Here is a 19,243-nt window from a genome sequence, read left to right on the forward strand (position 1 = left end):
CTTTCCCCCAATTCTGGACCTTTACAGAATATTGCTCCCAGTTCTTCAACTGGATTCTCAACCTGAGTCTTGATTCAAAGGTCACGCATGCAAGAGTGAGGCCTCCTATGACTACCCTTGCTACAGGAGCAATTCCTCCCCATCCAATCATTTGGTGTCACAGAACTCTATTTGCTCTCTTCAAAGCACTGCTCACAGTACAAAATTATCTGTTTTAAATCTTTGTCTTCACCATTAAAGTAATAACAAAACAGCTAACATATATTAAGCACATATTTTGTGCCACTGTTCTTTTGTTTATATATATATATATATATATATATATATATATATATATATAAGAGATTCCTTATATATAAGATAAGAGATTCCTCATCAGTGATATAGGTATAATCGTTGTGTACACCTCATAGGGTTGATACAAAAAGTTAAATTCGTTTATATACATATATATATATATATATATATATATATATATGCTGCTGCTAAGTCGCTTCAGTTGTGTCCGACTCTGTGCGACTCCATAGACAGCAGCCCACCAGGCTCCCCCGTCCCTGGGATTCTCCAGGCAAGAACACTGGAGTGGGTTGCCATTTCCTTCTCCAATGCATGAAGGTGAAAAGTGAAAGTGAAGTCGCTCAGTCGTGTCCGACTCTGAGCGACCCCATGGACTGCAGCCTATAGGGCTCCTCCATCCATGGGATTTTCCAGGCAAGAGTACTGGTGCCATCGCCTTCTCCATATATACATATATATATATATATATATATACACACACATACATATATATATATGAATAAACAAATTTAACTTTTTGTCAACCCTATGAGGTGTGCACAACGATTATACCTGTATCACTGATGAGGAATCTCTTATTCATTAAAGTACTTCCAGTGCTTATAACAATGCCTGGTCCACAGGAGGCTTTCAGTCAATAGTTTTTGTAAAAATGAATGAATGTATGACTTTTACAGATACTCTATTCTATGTTAAAGGTGTATGTATACATGTTGGGATTGCAGAATGTTTTATATAAGCTTCTGATTTCCTGGAAAAACCGCATCATGGATATAGGCCAAAATCTCTAGCTTGTCTTTCTCAGGAATGAGAAAAGGGAGCAGGTAAGAAGTACACATACTTTAACCACAAAACATGTTTACTGATATGGGAGCTACTAGTGTCACCCCTGGAGAAGGAAAAGGCAAGCCACTCCACTGTTCTTGCCTAGAGAATCCTGTGGATGGAGGAGCCTGGTGAGCTGCCGTCTATGGGGTCGCACAGAGTCGGACACGACTGAAGCGACTTAGCAGCAGCAGTGTCACCATTCTCTCAGAGTGTTCATTTTGGAAGGTGCTCTGAAGCTCACTCTAGTGAGAAAAGCAAGGCTCAGTGTGTTAAGATCACACAGCCAGTAACTGACCTCAAAATCGAATACCTTTTCAGGATGGAAAAATCTGTATCTTAAGAATTAAAAGTTACATAACAATCTCTGGAAAATACTACCAAAACTATGAAGAGTTAACTACTGTTGACAGCAATCATTACAGGAAAGGATTTTAAGTAAATGGCTCCCTCATAGTCATACATGCTCAACATAAAGTCTCAATACTAATTTAGCATACAAGAGCCATTTGCTGCTTCTTGTTTGGGTATTCCAAAGTTAATAACCCTTTAAATGAGCATCAATAAGATTCTAGCATCTCACAAAGCTGAGTGAAGGACATCTGAAGAGCGAGATTCCTCCAAGGTAATTAACTATAAAACCCCAAATTTTTATTGCCTGAGAACCAAATGTGCTGAAGAAACTCGTATCTCAGGAGACAAAGGGACTGGGGAGGATTATCTGAAAAATACAATATACTTTTGAAGGTATAAGGAGCACAAATGAGCTCTGTGAACAAGATAAAGTAGTAACTCATCTGTGAAACAGAATTTTTTTCATGACTGAAAACTGGCAAAGGACTGGATTGACTAAAAGGATAAGCCTGTCAATGTATCTATCGTTTCAGAGGTAGAAATAAAACACTATCTTTTGGTTATATCAAAACACTATAGTTTGTGATACATTATGAACAAGGTAACAACACAAAATTTATCTTAAAGTTTGGAGGTTTTTTTTCAGGTGGGGAGGGTTGAAGGCATTCTTCTAGGTAATATCATATATGTAACATTTCCTATATAACTATTTCAGATGGAAAAATGTAAACACTTTTAAAGATTTACCACTGAAGTCACCATTGGACAAAAAAGGGATTTAGTTTTATTGACATTAAATTTTTTTTCTCTTTCCCAATTTTGTATTACCATTAAGTCTTATACACAGTATTTACATTTAGAGAGATCAATGACCTTAGACTTGCCCTAGAATATGATCTCTTGGAACTTTGCCTTGTTCACCTCTTATATCTAGAGCTAGCATTTTCCATTCTTTTTTTCTGGCCATACCGCATGGCACATGGGATCTTAGTTCCCTGAACAGGGGTGGAACCTCACTCCTTACAGTGGGACTTCAGAGTCTTAAACACTGAACTGCCAGGCAAGTCCCAAGCATTTTCCATTCTTGCTCTTTCACTGTTAATATTTCAGTGAAAAGTCCCTGGTTTCTGAAGAATACCAGATCCCTCTGATACAAATCAGAAATCACTACAATACAGTGCAAATTCAATAATCCAACAAACCTTTTCATCCTAGGTCAAGGACCCTGCATATCAGCATCCTGAATAATGAATTTTAAAAAATCTTATCTTGTACATTTAGTAGCCAGTTCCTATTACCACAGGAAAATCAGTGGTTTGCACACGGGGCAATGCTAACAGCTCCAACTCCCCTCCCAGGATCTTTGAAAACATGTCAAGTGTTCCTGGTTAAAACAATGGTGGGGATGCAGGTGAGGCACTACTGGCATTTAATAGATAGTGCCAGTGATGTTAAACATAATTCAACGCTCAAGACAGTCCCAAACAATCAAGAAGTGTCCCCCTCCTCTAAATACCAATGCATAGTTAATGTTGAATTATTAAATCCATTCAAAAGCTTTATACATTAATCCATCTACTTAAAAAAAAAAATAAAGCACATATTTATTAAAAGTGTGTAAGGAATTCAAATGTATATTCCAGGGGTATAAAGTCCAGCAAGAAGGAAATAAACCCATCATATAGCCCCCATCCAAGTAGTCACTCTATTCAGTATCTTTCTACTCAATTCAGGGAGTGACCCAGTCTTCTTTTTTTTAATCTTCATTGTGGTTTTTTAAATTATTATTTAAAAGCAGTTTTCAGAGCAGTTTTAGGTTCAGAGCAAAATTAAAGAGGATGTAGAGAAATTTCCTACATACCGCCCGCTTCTCCACAAGCACAGCTTCCCCCACTTGCGTTAGGGCTAGTGTGACCCTGAGAGTGGTGCCCCTGTGAACCACTAGTCCAGGGTTCATTTCCAGGGGCTGCACTATAGACAGACATGCCAAGGCTTCAACTGTGTAAATAAAAATACTTTGGAGACCTTATTTGGCCAGAATACTGAAATCTAAAAATAAACATTTCTACTCTACTTTCAATACAAAAGAATCACCAATATACATTTTAAATGGGCTAACAGTATATTTCATTCAAAATTACACAACCTGTCAATGTCAAATTATTGTCCTAAGATGTTACTTTTTCCTAATAAATAAGAGGAAAGGTAGCACATATCAGTAAAGAATAGTCACTATTCAAACAAAGAGTGATGCACCAAAATAAAGGCAAATAAAGGCCTTTTGGTACAGGATAAATTTTCAGGATGTGCTCTGCATGTATAGGGACCTACTTTTCCTTTTGTAGGAATGGACTGTGCTTCCTTAGTGGCTTCAGAAAAAGTGTTAGTGTGTTAGTCACTCAGTTGTGTCTGACTCTTTGCGACCCCATGGGCTGTAGCCTGCCAGGCTTCTCTGTCCATGGAATTCTCCAGGCAAGAATACTGGAGTGGGTGGCCATTTCCTTTTCCAGGGGATCTTCCCAACCCAGGGGTGGAACCCGGGTCTCCCGCATTGCAGGCAGATTCTTTACCGTCTAAGCAACCAGGCAAAAGTGGTTCTCCATTATTCAAAATATACAGCTATAATTCCCCCAACAAACACTTTGGAATGCCTGTGTGTCAAGGTGTCAGGCACTAAGTTAGGCATCAAAAAGGAAAATAAAGACATAATCTCTGTACTCAAGGAGCTTATAATTAAACGTCATAGACTGTTATTAGTGAAAAGATAATTACAACAAAAGGTGATGACTGCTACTAACCACAGGGAACAGGGAGAAAGGACACCCAATCCAGCCAGGGAGATTACACTGGAATAGAGACGAGTGAGTTGAAAGTAAGAGAATTTAGTCGTAAAAAAGAACACGGAAAGGACTTTCCCTAGCATGAGAGGGCACACAGGGGAAGTTCCCAAGGTAAAAATGTGTCATAACGGGAACTGCAAGAAGTTCCTTATAGCAGACATATTACGAGGAATGCCTGAAAGTTTCTTCTTCTGTAACAACAACCTGTAATGTCGATAATTTTGTACTGAAGATAAACAGAATGGCTAAAACTGGACTTTCATTTTTTGGATTTCAATATTCTGGTGAAAATTGATGCTAGGCTAGAAACGTAAGCAAGAGGTCAAGTGTGTCATTAGGTGCTTGGTTGGTTCTCATCCTAAAGATTATAGAAAGATTTTAAGTGTGCGTGCTTATGCTGTGTTTGTGGCGGGGAGAGAGAGAGAAACAGAAAAACATGAACTACCGTTTTTTTCATGCAGGTAAGACAAATGCCAAGCAGAGGGGTTCAGATTTTGCTGCAGTAAATTACGCAAGAAAAGATAAGGGTCTGAACTAAGTAGCAGAGAAGGAAATACCTGAAAAATGTTAAAGAAATAAGATAAATCATGGTCACTAACAGATGGAGAGCCTGAGGGAAATACAACAGAATAGAATGAATGTTAGGCAAAGGCTTTTTAGAGAACATACTGGCATTATATGTCACATGTGAAATGTGAATATCCTCTGACCCAATACATATACTACTAAGAATTTATTTTATACACATCTGTTGCTGTTGCTTATTCGTATCTGACTCTCTTGTGACCCCGTGGGTTGTAGCCCACCAGGATCCTCTGTCCAGGCAAGAAGAGTAGAGTGGGTTGGCATTTCCTTCTTCAGGGGATCTTCCCAACACAGGGATGGAACCTGCATCTCCTGCACTGACAGGTGGATTCTATACCCCCGAGCCACCAGGGAAGCCATTATACAAAACACTGATGTGGAAAAGGATGTTATATATGGATCTTGACTAAAGCACTGCTTGCAAAAGTAAAAAACTGGAAATTTTCAATGTTTAAAAACAATTAGGGCACAAGGCCACCATGAAAATCTATGTAGATTTTTCTTAATGAAGTAGACCCTCTATGTACTAATAAAAATCTTTAAAACAGTAAAAGTAAAAAAAAAAAAAAAAAAAAATCAAGTCTATGGGAGTTATGAGAATTAAAATGTCATTTATTTAAAAAAAGATACATATGTTTGTATGTGTATATATATAAAGTGGGAATACATGTAAAGGTGAAGTTACAAAAGAAAGGGGAAGAGATGAGATCTAGGATACATAAGAATACACTTGGCAAGACTAGGTTTAGATAGGAGATTTGTTATAGTGACAAAAGGAACAGTCAAGACAAAAAGGCAAGTGCAAGATAAAGAAAGCCAACAATTTTCTTCCAACAGTCTTATCTGCAAATAGATGGCGAGTCACCTGTTAAACTGAGAGAGGATAGAGAAGAGTAGGAGTTAAGCTTGGAGGAACATCAAGGGAGCCCAGCTGAAATCTGAGATATAAATTTGCATGACTGCATAATTGTTCTCCCCCTAAACTAGCATCCATAATGGAGGAGCAAACAATGATGTATCATTAGTGCTGCCTTAGAGAGTAAAATGAGAATGTCTGGGAGAGAGAGAAGAAGCAAAGGATAGGTATTGAAGGTTCTCAGGTACTGTCCCTAATACATTCAATTCTAAAGAGGTATTTTATCTCTATTTGGAGTATTTATTTATAAGAAAAAAACTAGGTCTTAAAAACAGTTCCTTGGCTCTGGGTGTGGCTGCTCTATGATGAGATTATTTTAAATAAATTTTATTTTTGGTCTTTGGATTACTTTGTAAGCAGGGCCATCCTAAAATGAGCAAGTGCCAGTTTTGTACTTAATCAAGGGGGAAAGAAGTTTATGTGATTTATTCTATTCAAACGAACCATTAAAATAATTAACTATGTACGTATTTTGGAAGAGAAATAGAAAAGATTATAGACAAAACTAAATTTTGGTTTTTTTAGGACTGCCAGAATTGTAGATTTTTAAAAATTTACTAGCATTTAAAAAAGCTAGTACTATAAAAGAACTGTTTTTTATATATAATGCTATATGTCAATTATATCTCAATAAAACTGGAAGGGAAACAAGAATTGTTTTTTAAATGTAAAACAAATACATGGAATCCCAAAGTATTAATATATATAAACTTATCATCAATTTGAGGACTTTCTAAGGAAAAAGGCATTGCTGTTATGAAGCCATATTATATTGTTCATACTGTTATGAACTCATCTTCAGTTAGCCTAAGTATACTTCATTGTTACTTTTAACATAAACTAAATGGCCAAAGAGTTATAATTTTCATTTTCACACAATTAAAAAAAAAAAAAAACTTCTCACGAAATATTTATCAATGGGGGAAAAAAATCAATGAGAGGGTTACCTTGTCTTTTGACTGTCCTTGTCGAGCAATTGCATCATACTTAATTTTTCCTTCAGCATCCACCTGAATGGCCAATGCATTTGACATTTTTTTCTTTCGTCCCATATCCAGGGGATACTGGGCCACGTGGATCTCTGGAAAAGCCCCTCCATCTCCAAAATCCTATATAAATAAAGAGAAATAAAAAGAATGTTCAATAATAGTAATTTGAGATTTAAGATATAGTCACTCTTTCAGCAGGTAACTATTGAGCCCTTATGCTAGATGCTAAAGAAATGGCTGGAGAAGGCAATGGCACCCCACTCCAGTACTTTTGCCTGGAAAATCCCATGGACGGAGGAGCCTGGCTGCCGTCCATGGGGTCGCTAGAGTTGGACACGACTGAGCGACTTCACTTTCACTTTTCACTTTCATGCATTGGAGAAGGAAATGGCAACCCACTCCAGTGTTCTTGCCTGGAGAATCCCAGGGACGGGGGAGCCTGGTGAGCTGCCGTCTATGGGGTCGCACAGAGTCAGACACAACTGAAGCGACTTAGCAGCAGCAGCGGCAGAGAAATGGCAGTAAACAAAGCAGGGGTCACTGATCTTATGGAGTGTACATTTTAGTGGGCAAAGATATAAAAGGCATAATTTTTGCTTGTGATAAATGCCTTGAAAGCAATAAAGGGGCTGGGAAGACAGGTTGTTTTTGATAGTGTGCTTGGGATAACCTTTGTGAAGAGGTAGTATGAGGTAAAGCCTGAATGATGAGAAATCAGTCATGGGAAGATCTGAGGGCAGCATTTTCTAGGCAGATTAAACAGCAAGTGTGAAGGCCCTGCTTCAAGACTGAGCTCAGCATGCTCTAGAAAACGAGGTCCAGTGGGGCTGTAGCTTACTAAGGGCAGAGGTGCAGTCACATAAGTGATTAAGTCTGTATGGGAAGACAACAAACATCAGATCATGAAACAGCTGCTAGATCATGGCAGGGATCTGGATTTTAAGTACATGGCAGGAACAAATTAAGCAAAATGTTTAGTGTAAGTATTTTTCATTTTAGCATACATAATTTTCTTAGTGAAAGACAGGTCAAGCTACAGTTAGAGCAGAAATGTAAAGAATTGGGGAGTTCCCTGGTGGCCTAGTGGTTAGGATTCCAGGCTTTCACCATCATGGCCTGGATTCAGTCCCTGGTCAGGGAACTAAGATCCTGCAAGCTGTGCAGCACAGCCAAAAAAAAGAAAAAGTAAAGAATTATACTTCTTCTTCAGATTTTAAGAACATGATACTATTATTCACTGCTTCATGAGAAGCAAATAGGAAGCATCCAGAAATGAGTGTACATTTCTAATGATGATTATATATAATTATTTAGAAGACAGAATTAAGACTTTTAAAGGAGATAAGCTAAGTCTGTCAAATTTAAAATTACAAAAAAGATCTATCATTCAAGTTAACATATGGACATTCAATTTAAAGTTTTATTAAATTAATAATATTTGCTTCAGTTCAGTTCAGTCGCTCAGTCGTGTCCTACTCTTTGCGACCCCATGAATCGCAGCACACCAGGCCTCCCTGTCCATCACAAACTCCCGGAGTTCACTCAAACTCATGTCCATTGAGTCAGTGATGCCATCCAGCCATCTCATCCTCTGTCGTCCCCTTCTCCTCCTGCCCCCAATCCCTCCCAGCATCAGAGTCTTTTCCAATGAGTCAACTCTTCGAATGAGGTAGTCAAAGTATTGGTGTTTCAGCTTCAGCATCAGTTCTTCCAATGAACACCCAGGACTGATCTCCTTTAGAATGGACTGGTTGGATCTCCTTGCAGTCCAAGGGACTCTCAAGAGTCTTTTCCAACACCACAGTTCAAAAGCATCAGTTCTTCGGTGCTCAGCTTTCTTCACAATCCAACTCTCACATCCATACATGACTACTGGAAAAACCATAGCCTTGACTAGACGGACCTTTGTTGGCAAAGTAATGTCTCTGCTTTTTAATATGCTATCTAGGTTGGTCATAACTTTCCTTCCAAGAAGTAAGCGTCTTTTTATTTCATGGCTGCAGTCACCATCTGCAGTGATTTTGGAGCCCCCCAAAATAAAGTCTGACACTGTTTCCACTGTTTCCCATCTATTTCCCATGAAGTGATGGGACCAGATGCCATGATCTTAGTTTTCTGAATGTTGAGCTTTAAGCCAACTTTTTCACTCTCTTCTTTCACTTTCATCAAGAGGCTTTTGAGTTCCTCTTCACTTTCTGCCATAAGGGTGGTATCATCTGCATATCTGAGGTTATTGATATTTCTCCCGGCAATCTTGATTCCAGCTTGTGCTTCTTCCAGTCCAGCGTTTCTCATGATGTACTCTGCATATAAGTTAAAAAAGCAGGGTGACAATATACAGCCTTGATGTACTCCTTTTCCTATTTGGAACCAGTCTGCTGTTCTATGTCCAGTTCTAATTGTTGCTTCCTGACCTGCATATAGGTTTCTCAAGAGGCAAGTCAGGTGGTCTCGTATTCCCATTTCTTTCAGAATTTTCCACAGTTTGTTGTGATCCACACAGAGGCTTTGGCATAGTCAATATTTGCTTAGTACCTTATTAAAACTTAGAAAATATAATTCACACATATATTATCATTTAATTCTTATAGTTCTTCAACACTTCGTATTTTCATATGGAAAAAATAAGTTTAGAAAAATTAAAAGTGATTTTTCCAAGGTCTCATGGATAGCTATAAGGACTGGAACCCGTATCTTTTGACTCCAAAAGCCTTTACATTTCCTACTAAACTGAAGTATCTTAGCTCAAGAAAGGGCAAGAAATTAGAGGAAAAATATATTAATATTAATCATTTAGAGGGGATTTGATGAAAAAAAAATTTATGAAAATAGCCACTTTTATATGTCCTTCTCCTTCAAGAAATATCTCATCAGATCCTAGATATATGATTTTCTAGGTACAACATGCTTACTTGCAAAAAAAAAAAAGCTTACTTGCTAAAGAAAGGTTTGACATCTTTTAAAACAAATAATAGAGCTGAAGATGTTTTCTTGTAAATTAGGCAGAAAATAGTTAAAACATTTCCCAGAATGGTCCTACCTGTACGTAGGCCATCAATCTGACATATGCTCAGATTTGCTAGAGTTCTTCAACTGTAACAAGTACTTCAGGACTGTAGATGTGGCATTATGTGGTCATTAAGCTTGCCAAAAAATCACAGCTTTTACTTTAAAAACTAGAACAAAATGCTTTCTTCCACAGAATATTCACTCTCCTCAAGAAGCATTCACAGTATTTCCATCAGCGGGCCATTTTGGTTTCATTTTCAAATAAACTGGTCGGCTCCACCAGGATATAGGAACCCTATGATAGTCATGCAAGCTTTTAAAAACTAATAGTACTAAATGTTAAATGTCCTGATGCTGAAATGCAAGTAAGGATGCAATTTCTGTTGTATGTAGATGAAGCCTGCCATCCTCACTCTCATCTACCGAGAGGCCAAATGCAGAATATCTATAATCCCTTAAAAGAGACACTCCAGTCTTCTATTAGATAACGGCAAGTACTACCTTTTTGCCCCAGATAAGGGAGCATTATGGCCTCCTTGATAATCATTTATTTTGCTCTGCTTCTTACAAATTACATTATCAGTGAAAATAAAAGCAACAACAAAAATACCTTCAGAGGTGTCAGAAGGCTGGCCTTCAGACACTAGAATTAATAAAGATCAGAGTATAGTTGAGCAAAAACCAACCAAACAAAAAAACCCACCAGGGAATATGTCAGGAGAAGACATGATTTAGCTGGGTGTTCCTCTTCGAGGCTATACAAAGAATGTGGCAGGCAGGAATAATGACAAAGGAGAGAGGCTGAGAATACAGTTGCTTTTACATAGGTGCTGAGCAACATATTTCAATCCAATGAATAATTAATTTCATGATCACCACTTGGAGGCATATGAAAAAAAGTTTAGGACTTGACCCTTCCTATTTGTGAAGCAAAATTATAACTATGTAAAGACAGAACAAAACAAAGTGATAAAATTATAATAACTGGGTACAAATGAATAGGCACAGAGATTTTTAATAGGGCAAGTATATCCCTTGGGAAGTGGAGGAGGAAAATTTGCAGGAGTCAGAATGAAAATACAAAGATGGAGAAGAAAGAAGAGGCCTTGGGGAGGCAAGCCTCAAGTGTCTGCATTTCTCCCTAGGTAAAAAAGGTGATCAAGCATGGGCACTCTGCCCCTGGAATTAGGGAAGGGAATATGCATTGAACTGATGTACAAGATCCTGAGTAATGAGGAGAGTAAGTGCTGCTAACAATGTCTGTTCTTTGCGATCAAGCTAGAGACATAAAAAGATCATTTCAGATTCCTCCTTCTCCCTCACTGCCTCTGAATTAACCATCAAATTCTGTCTCTTATACCTTCTCCCAAATTGATCTAAGCTGTATATTCTCCTATTGAAGATAAGAAAACAGAGGAAGAGAGCTTAGGATCTGTCCAGGGTCACACAAATAGTAAGGAACACAGCTATAAGGAAAAAAAAATTAATAAAAAGAATCTTCTTGTCAGTGTTCTATCCACTACAACTAACAGGAAAGAAATCAGAAAAGCAAATGCTGCCAGTTTTCCCTGGAGAAGAATTGTTTCTTCAGGGTGATGTGGCACTGTGCACGTAGGGAAGGGGGAAGGAAAGGTACCTGAAAATAAAACCATTCTTTCATTTTTCTCTCTTACTTCCCCATTATTTTCCATACACTATAAGTCCCAATTTAGAAAGGGTCTGTTAATTTCTTCTGTACATGAGTTAACAGTTTGACATAAGAGACATACATTGGTATACTTCTCTAGTGATCACAAAGCAGTGAGAATAAGCAAGAACAAAAAGCTCACTCTTCTGAGGGAAGTACATGTCTTGAGAGCTCACAGCTAGAATCTCTATCACATTGGAACTCATATGCAACAGTTTTAGGGTTTACATTTACTTTACAAAGGTACTATAATAAATTTCAGCAAAACCGTTTACCTCTAATAACCGAGGTATCCAGCCTTTCCGGTAACCATATGGGGGAGGCTCTCTTCGGGAGGAGACCAGTGAGGTCTGTCGTGATCTCTGGGATCGTGCCTTTTCTTCAGCTTCAAGCTGGTCCTGAGACAGCTGAGTAGGTGCAGGTAAAAAGCTAGAAACAAAGACAAAAAGTAAGAATTTTAAAAACTCTTACATTTTATCATTGCAATTTGGCTATCAAACACTGTTTTCCTATTATATTTCTTCCTTTGGGCAAAAGAGCAAACTTTCCAATGATTTATGGCAGGGTTGAATATTTGTTGCTTTATTATGCCTGGAAAAGAAATAAGTACTCAGAGACATACAGTAAAAATATCTGACCAGGATGCAGGCAACCAGTGCCCAGAATTAACAGATATTTCACATAATAAAGCATTAGTTTTTATGCCTCCACATTTCTTTTCTTGTAACAAGTAAATTTTCTCAATTACCGAGGGGTCAACTCTCTAGAATACGATGTTCTTAGTGTCTTTAATACCCCTTAAAAAAAAAAATGGAATGCCTCACGAATTTCATATTCGCTTCATGCGTGTCATCCTTGTGCAGGGGCCATGCTAATCTTCTCTGTATTGTTCCAATTTTAGTACATGTGGTGCTGAACCGAGCACTTTACTATTCTTATACTACTTATTTTTAACTCTTTTACCCTTATGCTTCCTACATTTAACTATTTTAGCATCAATACAAAAAAATAAGTATTAGCACTGAAAGTAACAAAGAGGTGGATAAAAAAAGAAAGAAAACACGAGATGCATATTTAAGTGCGTTTTCCCAAGGGTATTTAGTTTTGAATGTAATTTAAAACTTAAGAGGTTTTAACCATTCTTAACTTTTAAGTATGATACAAGTTATTACAGAGACATACCAAAGTACCACAAAAGGATTCCAGTATGTAAATAATATACCCAATGGAAAAGTTAGGGTCCCTTTGTGATTCTTGGCTAGTAAGAATATTTGAATAAGCAGCAGAGCTTATTTATTAAGAAAATATTTATTGGTTGCTGGGGTGCTGGCACTGTGCTAGGTAGGAAAGGAGATGATGAACTGAGAAAGATGGATGGGTTCTGTAGAGAGAGATCAAAATCACACAACTCCGTAATTACCAATTATACCAAGTGATCAGAAAAAGTAGAGTGTTTTGATAGCGTATGTCAGAAGAATCTAATCCAGTGTGGTGGGTCAGGTAATGTGATGGTAAGAACTCTGAGTTCAGAAGCTATCCATGCCACACACTAACTTCGATTAGTTGCTTACCTCTCTGAACTTCAGTTTTCTCATTTGTAATGATGGACCAAAAGATTATCTACCTCTCAGAGCTGTTTTAAGTATTAAATGAGACCACCCATGAACAATGAGGCACAGAGTCTGGCTACCATTCAGTGTGTGTTCCATAAATATTTGATTTCTTGGAGCTGTTCCACAATTCCCCCAGCGTAAGTTAGTTGCCCTTCACCTATGCTCTCACAAGACCCTCTGCGCACCACTACTACAATATCTGTCTTACTGGACTGCAATCACTATTGATTTATCTTTCTTTCTCTCATTAGACTGTGGGCAACTTGAGGGTAGGAATCACACTTTCTGTTTCTTTAATCCTTAACTCTTAAGGCATTGCCTAACTAGCTCACAATACGGCCTACTTAAATGTTGGCTAGAGAAATAAATTCACTCTACCCTTTGCACTCATCATTTTTCGTTCATGACAAACTTACTGCCTTTCTTTAAACAAATCATCTCTGTATCTTTACATCTGCTTTCCCACTGCCATAGGTATTCTATTTACTTATTAAGAAAACTCTTCGTCAAATTCTTTAGTGCTTGCTTCTTAGTATTCCTGTCCCTGCTCAATTATACCTCCCTACAGCTGTTACCTGACCAAAATAACATTCCACCCCGCTCTTTGCGTCACTCTCTATACCTTTATTTTATTCCTAGTACTTACTACCTGAAATTGTGTTATTGATTTGTTTACTCCTACAGTCTGTCTTCCCTAGAATGTAAACTCTGAGGGTAAGAAGATCGACTCAATAGCAACACTAGCTGGCACACAGCAGACTTTCAATCCATGCGATCCAACACATGCAATTTACTAAGCAAATGAATGGATGAAAGGAGTTAAAACATTCTGGGCTTATACCATAGCTGTTTTCAGTAAACCATGTATACTAACACATAGAGGGATACAAAGTCAGAAACAAAGAAGCCAAAATATTTATTTAGGTTTCATTTCTCTTTTAACTTCTGTTGGAAGAACTAGTCACTAAAATGATCAAAAGGCAGGCAGCTTGTCAAGGCAGAGTTTGGACAATCTAGTAAACAGGTAATCTGGCCTGGATTATAATGAGAACACAGCCTAGCCTTCCAGAGAGTCTTAATATTGCTGTTCCCTGTAACGGATGACAATTCCATGAGGTACTTTCCAATGGTAGGGGTGGGCTGCTTAAGTGAGCACAAGTCTACCTCAGTATTTCTCAACTGGGGGCAAAATAACTACAGTGCAGATATCTGACAACATCTGGAGACATTTTGTTGTAACTTGTGAGGCAGAGGGAGGAGAAGGGGTGGGGATACCACTGGCATCTACTGGGTACAAGCTACAGATACTCATGAACATCTTAATACAGGCAGGGCAGCCCCATACAAGAATGAATTATCCAGCCCCAAATGTCAACAGAGCCACTGTGGAGACATCTTAGTCTATCCTTCCTTTTTACTAGTCTCTGCTGTTAAGAATCTCTGGGAGATCTTAGAGATAACTACACTTCACCTGGAAACTTGAGACTCTGTATAGAAACCAAATCAGCTAGAACTCCGCAAAATCAGAAAGCTATGTTAAGTCCCCAAGACAAGCTATTTAATGACTGCACTCTGCTATGGCAATTTTAAGCACCCAATACTGACAAGATCTCTGGTATTTTTGCTCTGTGTCCTTTTCAATTCTATCTTTTCCACAAAGCCTTTCCTCGTAACACTACTAGTCAGTCACACTGCCTCCCACCTGGAGGGCACTCACTCGAATGTTTGCTGCCTGCAACGCTTACTAAAGAAAACGCTCCAGTTCATTCAGCCCATTCCATCTAATTCTTTTTGCACTTCAGGCTAGTACTACATAATAAGCATTCTGTATTATTCTTCGTTTCATATCTGTAGGCCTTGTACCCCAATCTTCCCTACTGCCAAAGACTGTCAGATTTCCTTCTGTATACACACAAATCCTAGGACAGAGCAAGGCACCCGAAAGAAATCTCTTATCCAAGTATTTTTAGGGTTCATAACGGTCATCAGCCAAGACAAAGGCGAACGAGGAGAATGAAGAGTGTCAGGGGAGCTGAGGCAGATGTCCTAACGCGATTCCTTTCTTTAACCTCTTGGGCACTCAACTTTTCCATTGCAGTTCGTTTGCGTGGAAACTTTTCCACTTAGATGGGGCAGCAAGCTCGGAGTTACGTAACTTCTTGGAATCTCTTCCTTAAGCATCTCTTCTTTAAAGGCGGGGACCACTTTAATCACTTGCAGTTGCCAAGGCAACGGGAACAGCAAAAATCATACGCGGTTCTATCTACAGGAAGAAATTCTAAAAAAGCCCAAAGTTAAAAGTGCGGGCAGCGGCGCGAACTAGCAGACAGCGGCCACTACTGTAGCTTTTGATTTTAAATCTCCTTCAGTACCGCTCTCCCCCGCCCCCCTTTTTTTTTTCCAGGAGTCCTGGTTTCGGACAGAAACAGAAGAAAAGATTTCGGCGAAAAAACAGCCAGGCAGTCGCCGTCTCTCGCCCGCTCTACTCCGCCCAAATAAGCCCCTGCCCTCCACACACACCCATCGCGCCCACCCGAGCCGCGGACCACAGGCGGAGCCCTCCACACCCCAAGACGCTCAAACGAAAAACACGCGGGACTCCCCAGTCTCTCAGGCCAGAGACCTACTGGCCACGCCGCGACTTTCGGCCCTAGTGAGGGGGCGAAGACAACCCGGGAAGCCGCTGAGTAAAGACGCCAGCTTCGGCGAGGCCTAGCCGTTCCGGCGGCCGGCAGGAGAGCCCAGCCGTGGCCTCGGCCTACAGTTGCTCTGTGGCCCGGGCCGGTTGACGGCCCGCAGAGTGTGGGCAGAGAAATGAAAAAGGTGGGTACTCCCAGACCCTTCCGTATCGAGGAACCGAATCAACAAACCCACCTGGTGAGCGCCATCTTCTTCCGCTTCTTCCAGCACGAGCGACAGCACCGCGGGGCGGGCCTTTCACGGGCGGAGAGCTGTGGAAAGGAAGGAGCGCGCGGTGCGCAGGCGCCCCAGTCGAACGGCCTTCTGGGACTTGTAGTTCTTGAGCAAGACTACAATTCGGTTCCATTCTCAACCAGAGTTCTGGGATACACGGTTCAGTTAAGGAAAACCAAAACGCATCTCTCTTACACTATGGCATGATAGAGCATTCCCTAAGGAAGATACTAACGAAGTTTAGATGCCTTTTAAGTCGCGTTATTTTCAGTTCAGTTCAGTCGCTCAGTTGTGTCCGACTCTTTGCGACCCCATGGACTGCAGCACACTAAGCTTCCCTGTCCATCACCAACTCCCAGAGCTTACTTAAACTTAGGTCCATCGAGTCAGTGATGCCATCCAACCGTCTCATTGCCTATCCGTTTCTCCTCCCAACTTCAATCTTTTCCAGCATCAGGGTCTTTTCAAATGAGTCAGTTCTTCACATCAGGTGGCCAAAGTATTGGAGTTTCAGCTTCAGCATCAGTCCTTCCATTGAATATTCAGGACTGATTTCCTTTAGGATGGACTGGTTGGATGTCCTTAGAGTCCAAGGCACTCTCAAGAGTCTTCTCCAACACCACAGTTCAAAAGCACCAATTCTTTCACGCTATGCTTTATTAATAGTCCAACTCTCACATCCATAGGTGACTACTAGAAAAACCACAGCTTTGACTAGACGAACGTTTGTCAGCAAAGTAATGTCTCTGCTTTTTAATATGCTTGTCTAGCTTGGTCATAGCTTTTATTCCAAGGAGCAAGCGTCCTTTAATTTCATGGCTGCAGTCACCATCTGCAGTGATTTCGGAGCCCAAGAAAATAAAGTCTGACACTGTTTCCGTTGTTTCCCTATCTATTTGCCACGAAGTGATGGAACTGAATGGATGCCATGATCTTAGTTTTCTGAATGTTGAGTTTTAAGCCAACTTTTTCACTCTCCTCTTTCACTTTCATCAAAAGGCTCTTTAGTTTCTCTTCGCTTTCTGCCCTAAGGGTGGTGTCATCTGCATATCTAAGGTTATTGATATTTCTCCCAGGCAATCTTGATTCCAGCTTCTGCTTCATCCAGCCCAGCATTTCGCATGATGTACTCTGCATATAAGTGAAATAAACAGAGTGACAATATACAGCCTTGACATACTCCTTTCCCCATTTGGAGCCAGCCTATTGTTCCATGTCCAGTTCTAACTGTTGCTTCTTGACCTGAATACAGATTTCTCAGATGGCAGGTAAGGTGGTCTGGTATTCCCATCTCTTTCAGAATTTTCCACAGTTTATTGTGATCCACACAGTCAAAGGCTTTGGCATAGTCAATAAAGCAGAAATATATGTTTTTCTGGAACTCTCTTGCTTTTTTGATGATGCAACGGATGTTGGCAATTTGATCTCTGGTTCCTCTGCCTTTCCTAAATCCAGCTTGAACATCTGGAAGTTCTGAGTTCACATACTGTTGAAGCCTGGCTTGGAGGGTTTTGAGCATTACTTTGCTAGCATGTGAAATGAGTGAAATTTTGCAGTATTATTTGCAATAACAATGTTAATAGTATTAAATTGTGCACTTTATTTTACTCCCCATTTAATCTAATTTCCTTTGTTGTGGTCCCAAATGTAGAAGACATTTTCATTCCAAAATGGAGGCGACATTCCCAAATGGGAACAACAATGTTAAATGAAAGGATTGACGGGTTAAATAGGGAGTTGACGAGTTGAATAAAAGGGAGATCTTGGGGAGATCTGGGTTCGATCCCTGGGTTGGGAAGATCCCCTGGAGAAGGGAAAGGCTACCCACTGCAGTATTCTGGCCTGGAGAATTCCATGGACTGTATAGTCCATGGGGTCTATACAGTTTGTAGATAAATACAGTCCAGAGAATTCCATGGACAACTGTCTATGGGGTCGCAAAGAGTCAGACACGACTGAGCGATCAGAACACATAGACATGTTTCTTCACTTTGCTTTTTCCACTTGTTAATATATCTTGGAGATCACTCCTTTGCAGCGTATAGAGATTACATTGGAGGTTCCAAGCAGAGAATAAACTTGGTCTGACTTATGTTTTAAGACTTATGTTTTAATACATTATGGCTACTGTATTAAAAATGGATTCCAAGAAGCAAGGAAGGAAATGGGGAGACCAGTGGGTAACTTTTAAGATAATTTGGGGAGAGATGCTGATGGCTTAGGCAGGGAGTTAGCAGTGGATATGATAAGGCGAAGTTGGAATCTGGACCTATTTCAAAGGTATAAACAACAAATTTTGATGATGGAATCGATGTTAGGTATAAAAGAGAGTTCCAAATAGGAAAAGGAGTACGTCAAGGCTGTATATTGTCACCCTGCTTATTTAACTTCTATGCAGAGTACATCATGAGAAATGCTGGGCTGGAAGAAGCACAAGCTGGAATCAACGTTGCCGGGAGAAATATCAATAACCTCAGATATGCAGATGACATCACCCTTATAGAAGAAAGTGAAGAACTAAAAAGCCTCTTGATGAAAGTGAAAGAGGAGAGTGAAAAAGTTGGCTTAAAGCTCAACATTCAGAAAACTAAGATCATGGCATCCAGTCCCATCACTTCATGGGAAATAGATGGGGAAACAGTGGAAACAGTGTCAGACTTTATTTTTCTGGGATCCAAAATCACTGCAGATGGTGACTGCAGCCATGAAATAAAAAGACGCTTACTCCTTGGAAGGAAAGTTATGACCAACCTAGATAGCGTATTCAAAAGCAGAGATATTACTTTGCCAACAAAGGTCTGTCTAGTCAAGGCTATGATTTTTCCAGTGGTCATGTATGGATGTGAGAGTTGGACAGTGAAGAAAGCTGGGTGCCGAAGAATTGATGCTTTTGAACTGTGGTGTTGGAGAAGACTGTTGAGAGTCCCTTGGACTGCAAGGAGATCCAGCCAGTCCATTCTAAAGGTCCTGGGTGTTCATTGGAAGGACTGATGCTGAAGCTGAAACTCCAGTACTTTGGCCACCTCATGTGAAAAGTTGACTCATTGGAAAAGACCCTGATGCTGGGAGGGATTGGGGGCAGGAGGAGAAAGGGATGGCAGAGGATGAAATGGCTGGATGGCATCACTGACTCTATGGACATGAGTTTGGGTAAACTCTGGGAGTTGGTGATGGACAGGGAGGCCTGGCGTGGTGCGATTCATGGGATCGCAAAG

The 19,243-nt window shown here is 39.9% G+C and overlaps 1 protein-coding gene and 1 pseudogene across 1 annotated transcript in view; both read right to left on the reverse strand.

Annotated features, from left to right (window-relative positions):
* Positions 1 to 16,092, reverse strand: part of SNW1 (SNW domain containing 1) — a 35,318-nt gene extending 19,226 nt beyond the window's left edge. The window contains exons 1-3 of the mRNA XM_027552538.1: positions 15,990 to 16,092; positions 11,778 to 11,931; positions 6,765 to 6,926 (exon numbers count right to left, since the gene is read on the reverse strand). Coding sequence (XP_027408339.1) covers positions 6,765 to 6,926; positions 11,778 to 11,931; positions 15,990 to 16,003 — 330 coding nt within the window. The 5' untranslated portion in view covers positions 16,004 to 16,092. The remainder of the gene's footprint in view (positions 1 to 6,764; positions 6,927 to 11,777; positions 11,932 to 15,989) is intronic.
* On the reverse strand, positions 12,307 to 12,427 carry LOC113900584 (annotated as a pseudogene).
* Positions 16,093 to 19,243: the final 3,151 nt, after the last annotated feature.

Source organism: Bos indicus x Bos taurus, chromosome 10 (assembly GCF_003369695.1).
Source record: "Bos indicus x Bos taurus breed Angus x Brahman F1 hybrid chromosome 10, Bos_hybrid_MaternalHap_v2.0, whole genome shotgun sequence".
NCBI classification, from domain to species: domain Eukaryota; kingdom Metazoa; phylum Chordata; class Mammalia; order Artiodactyla; family Bovidae; genus Bos; species Bos indicus x Bos taurus.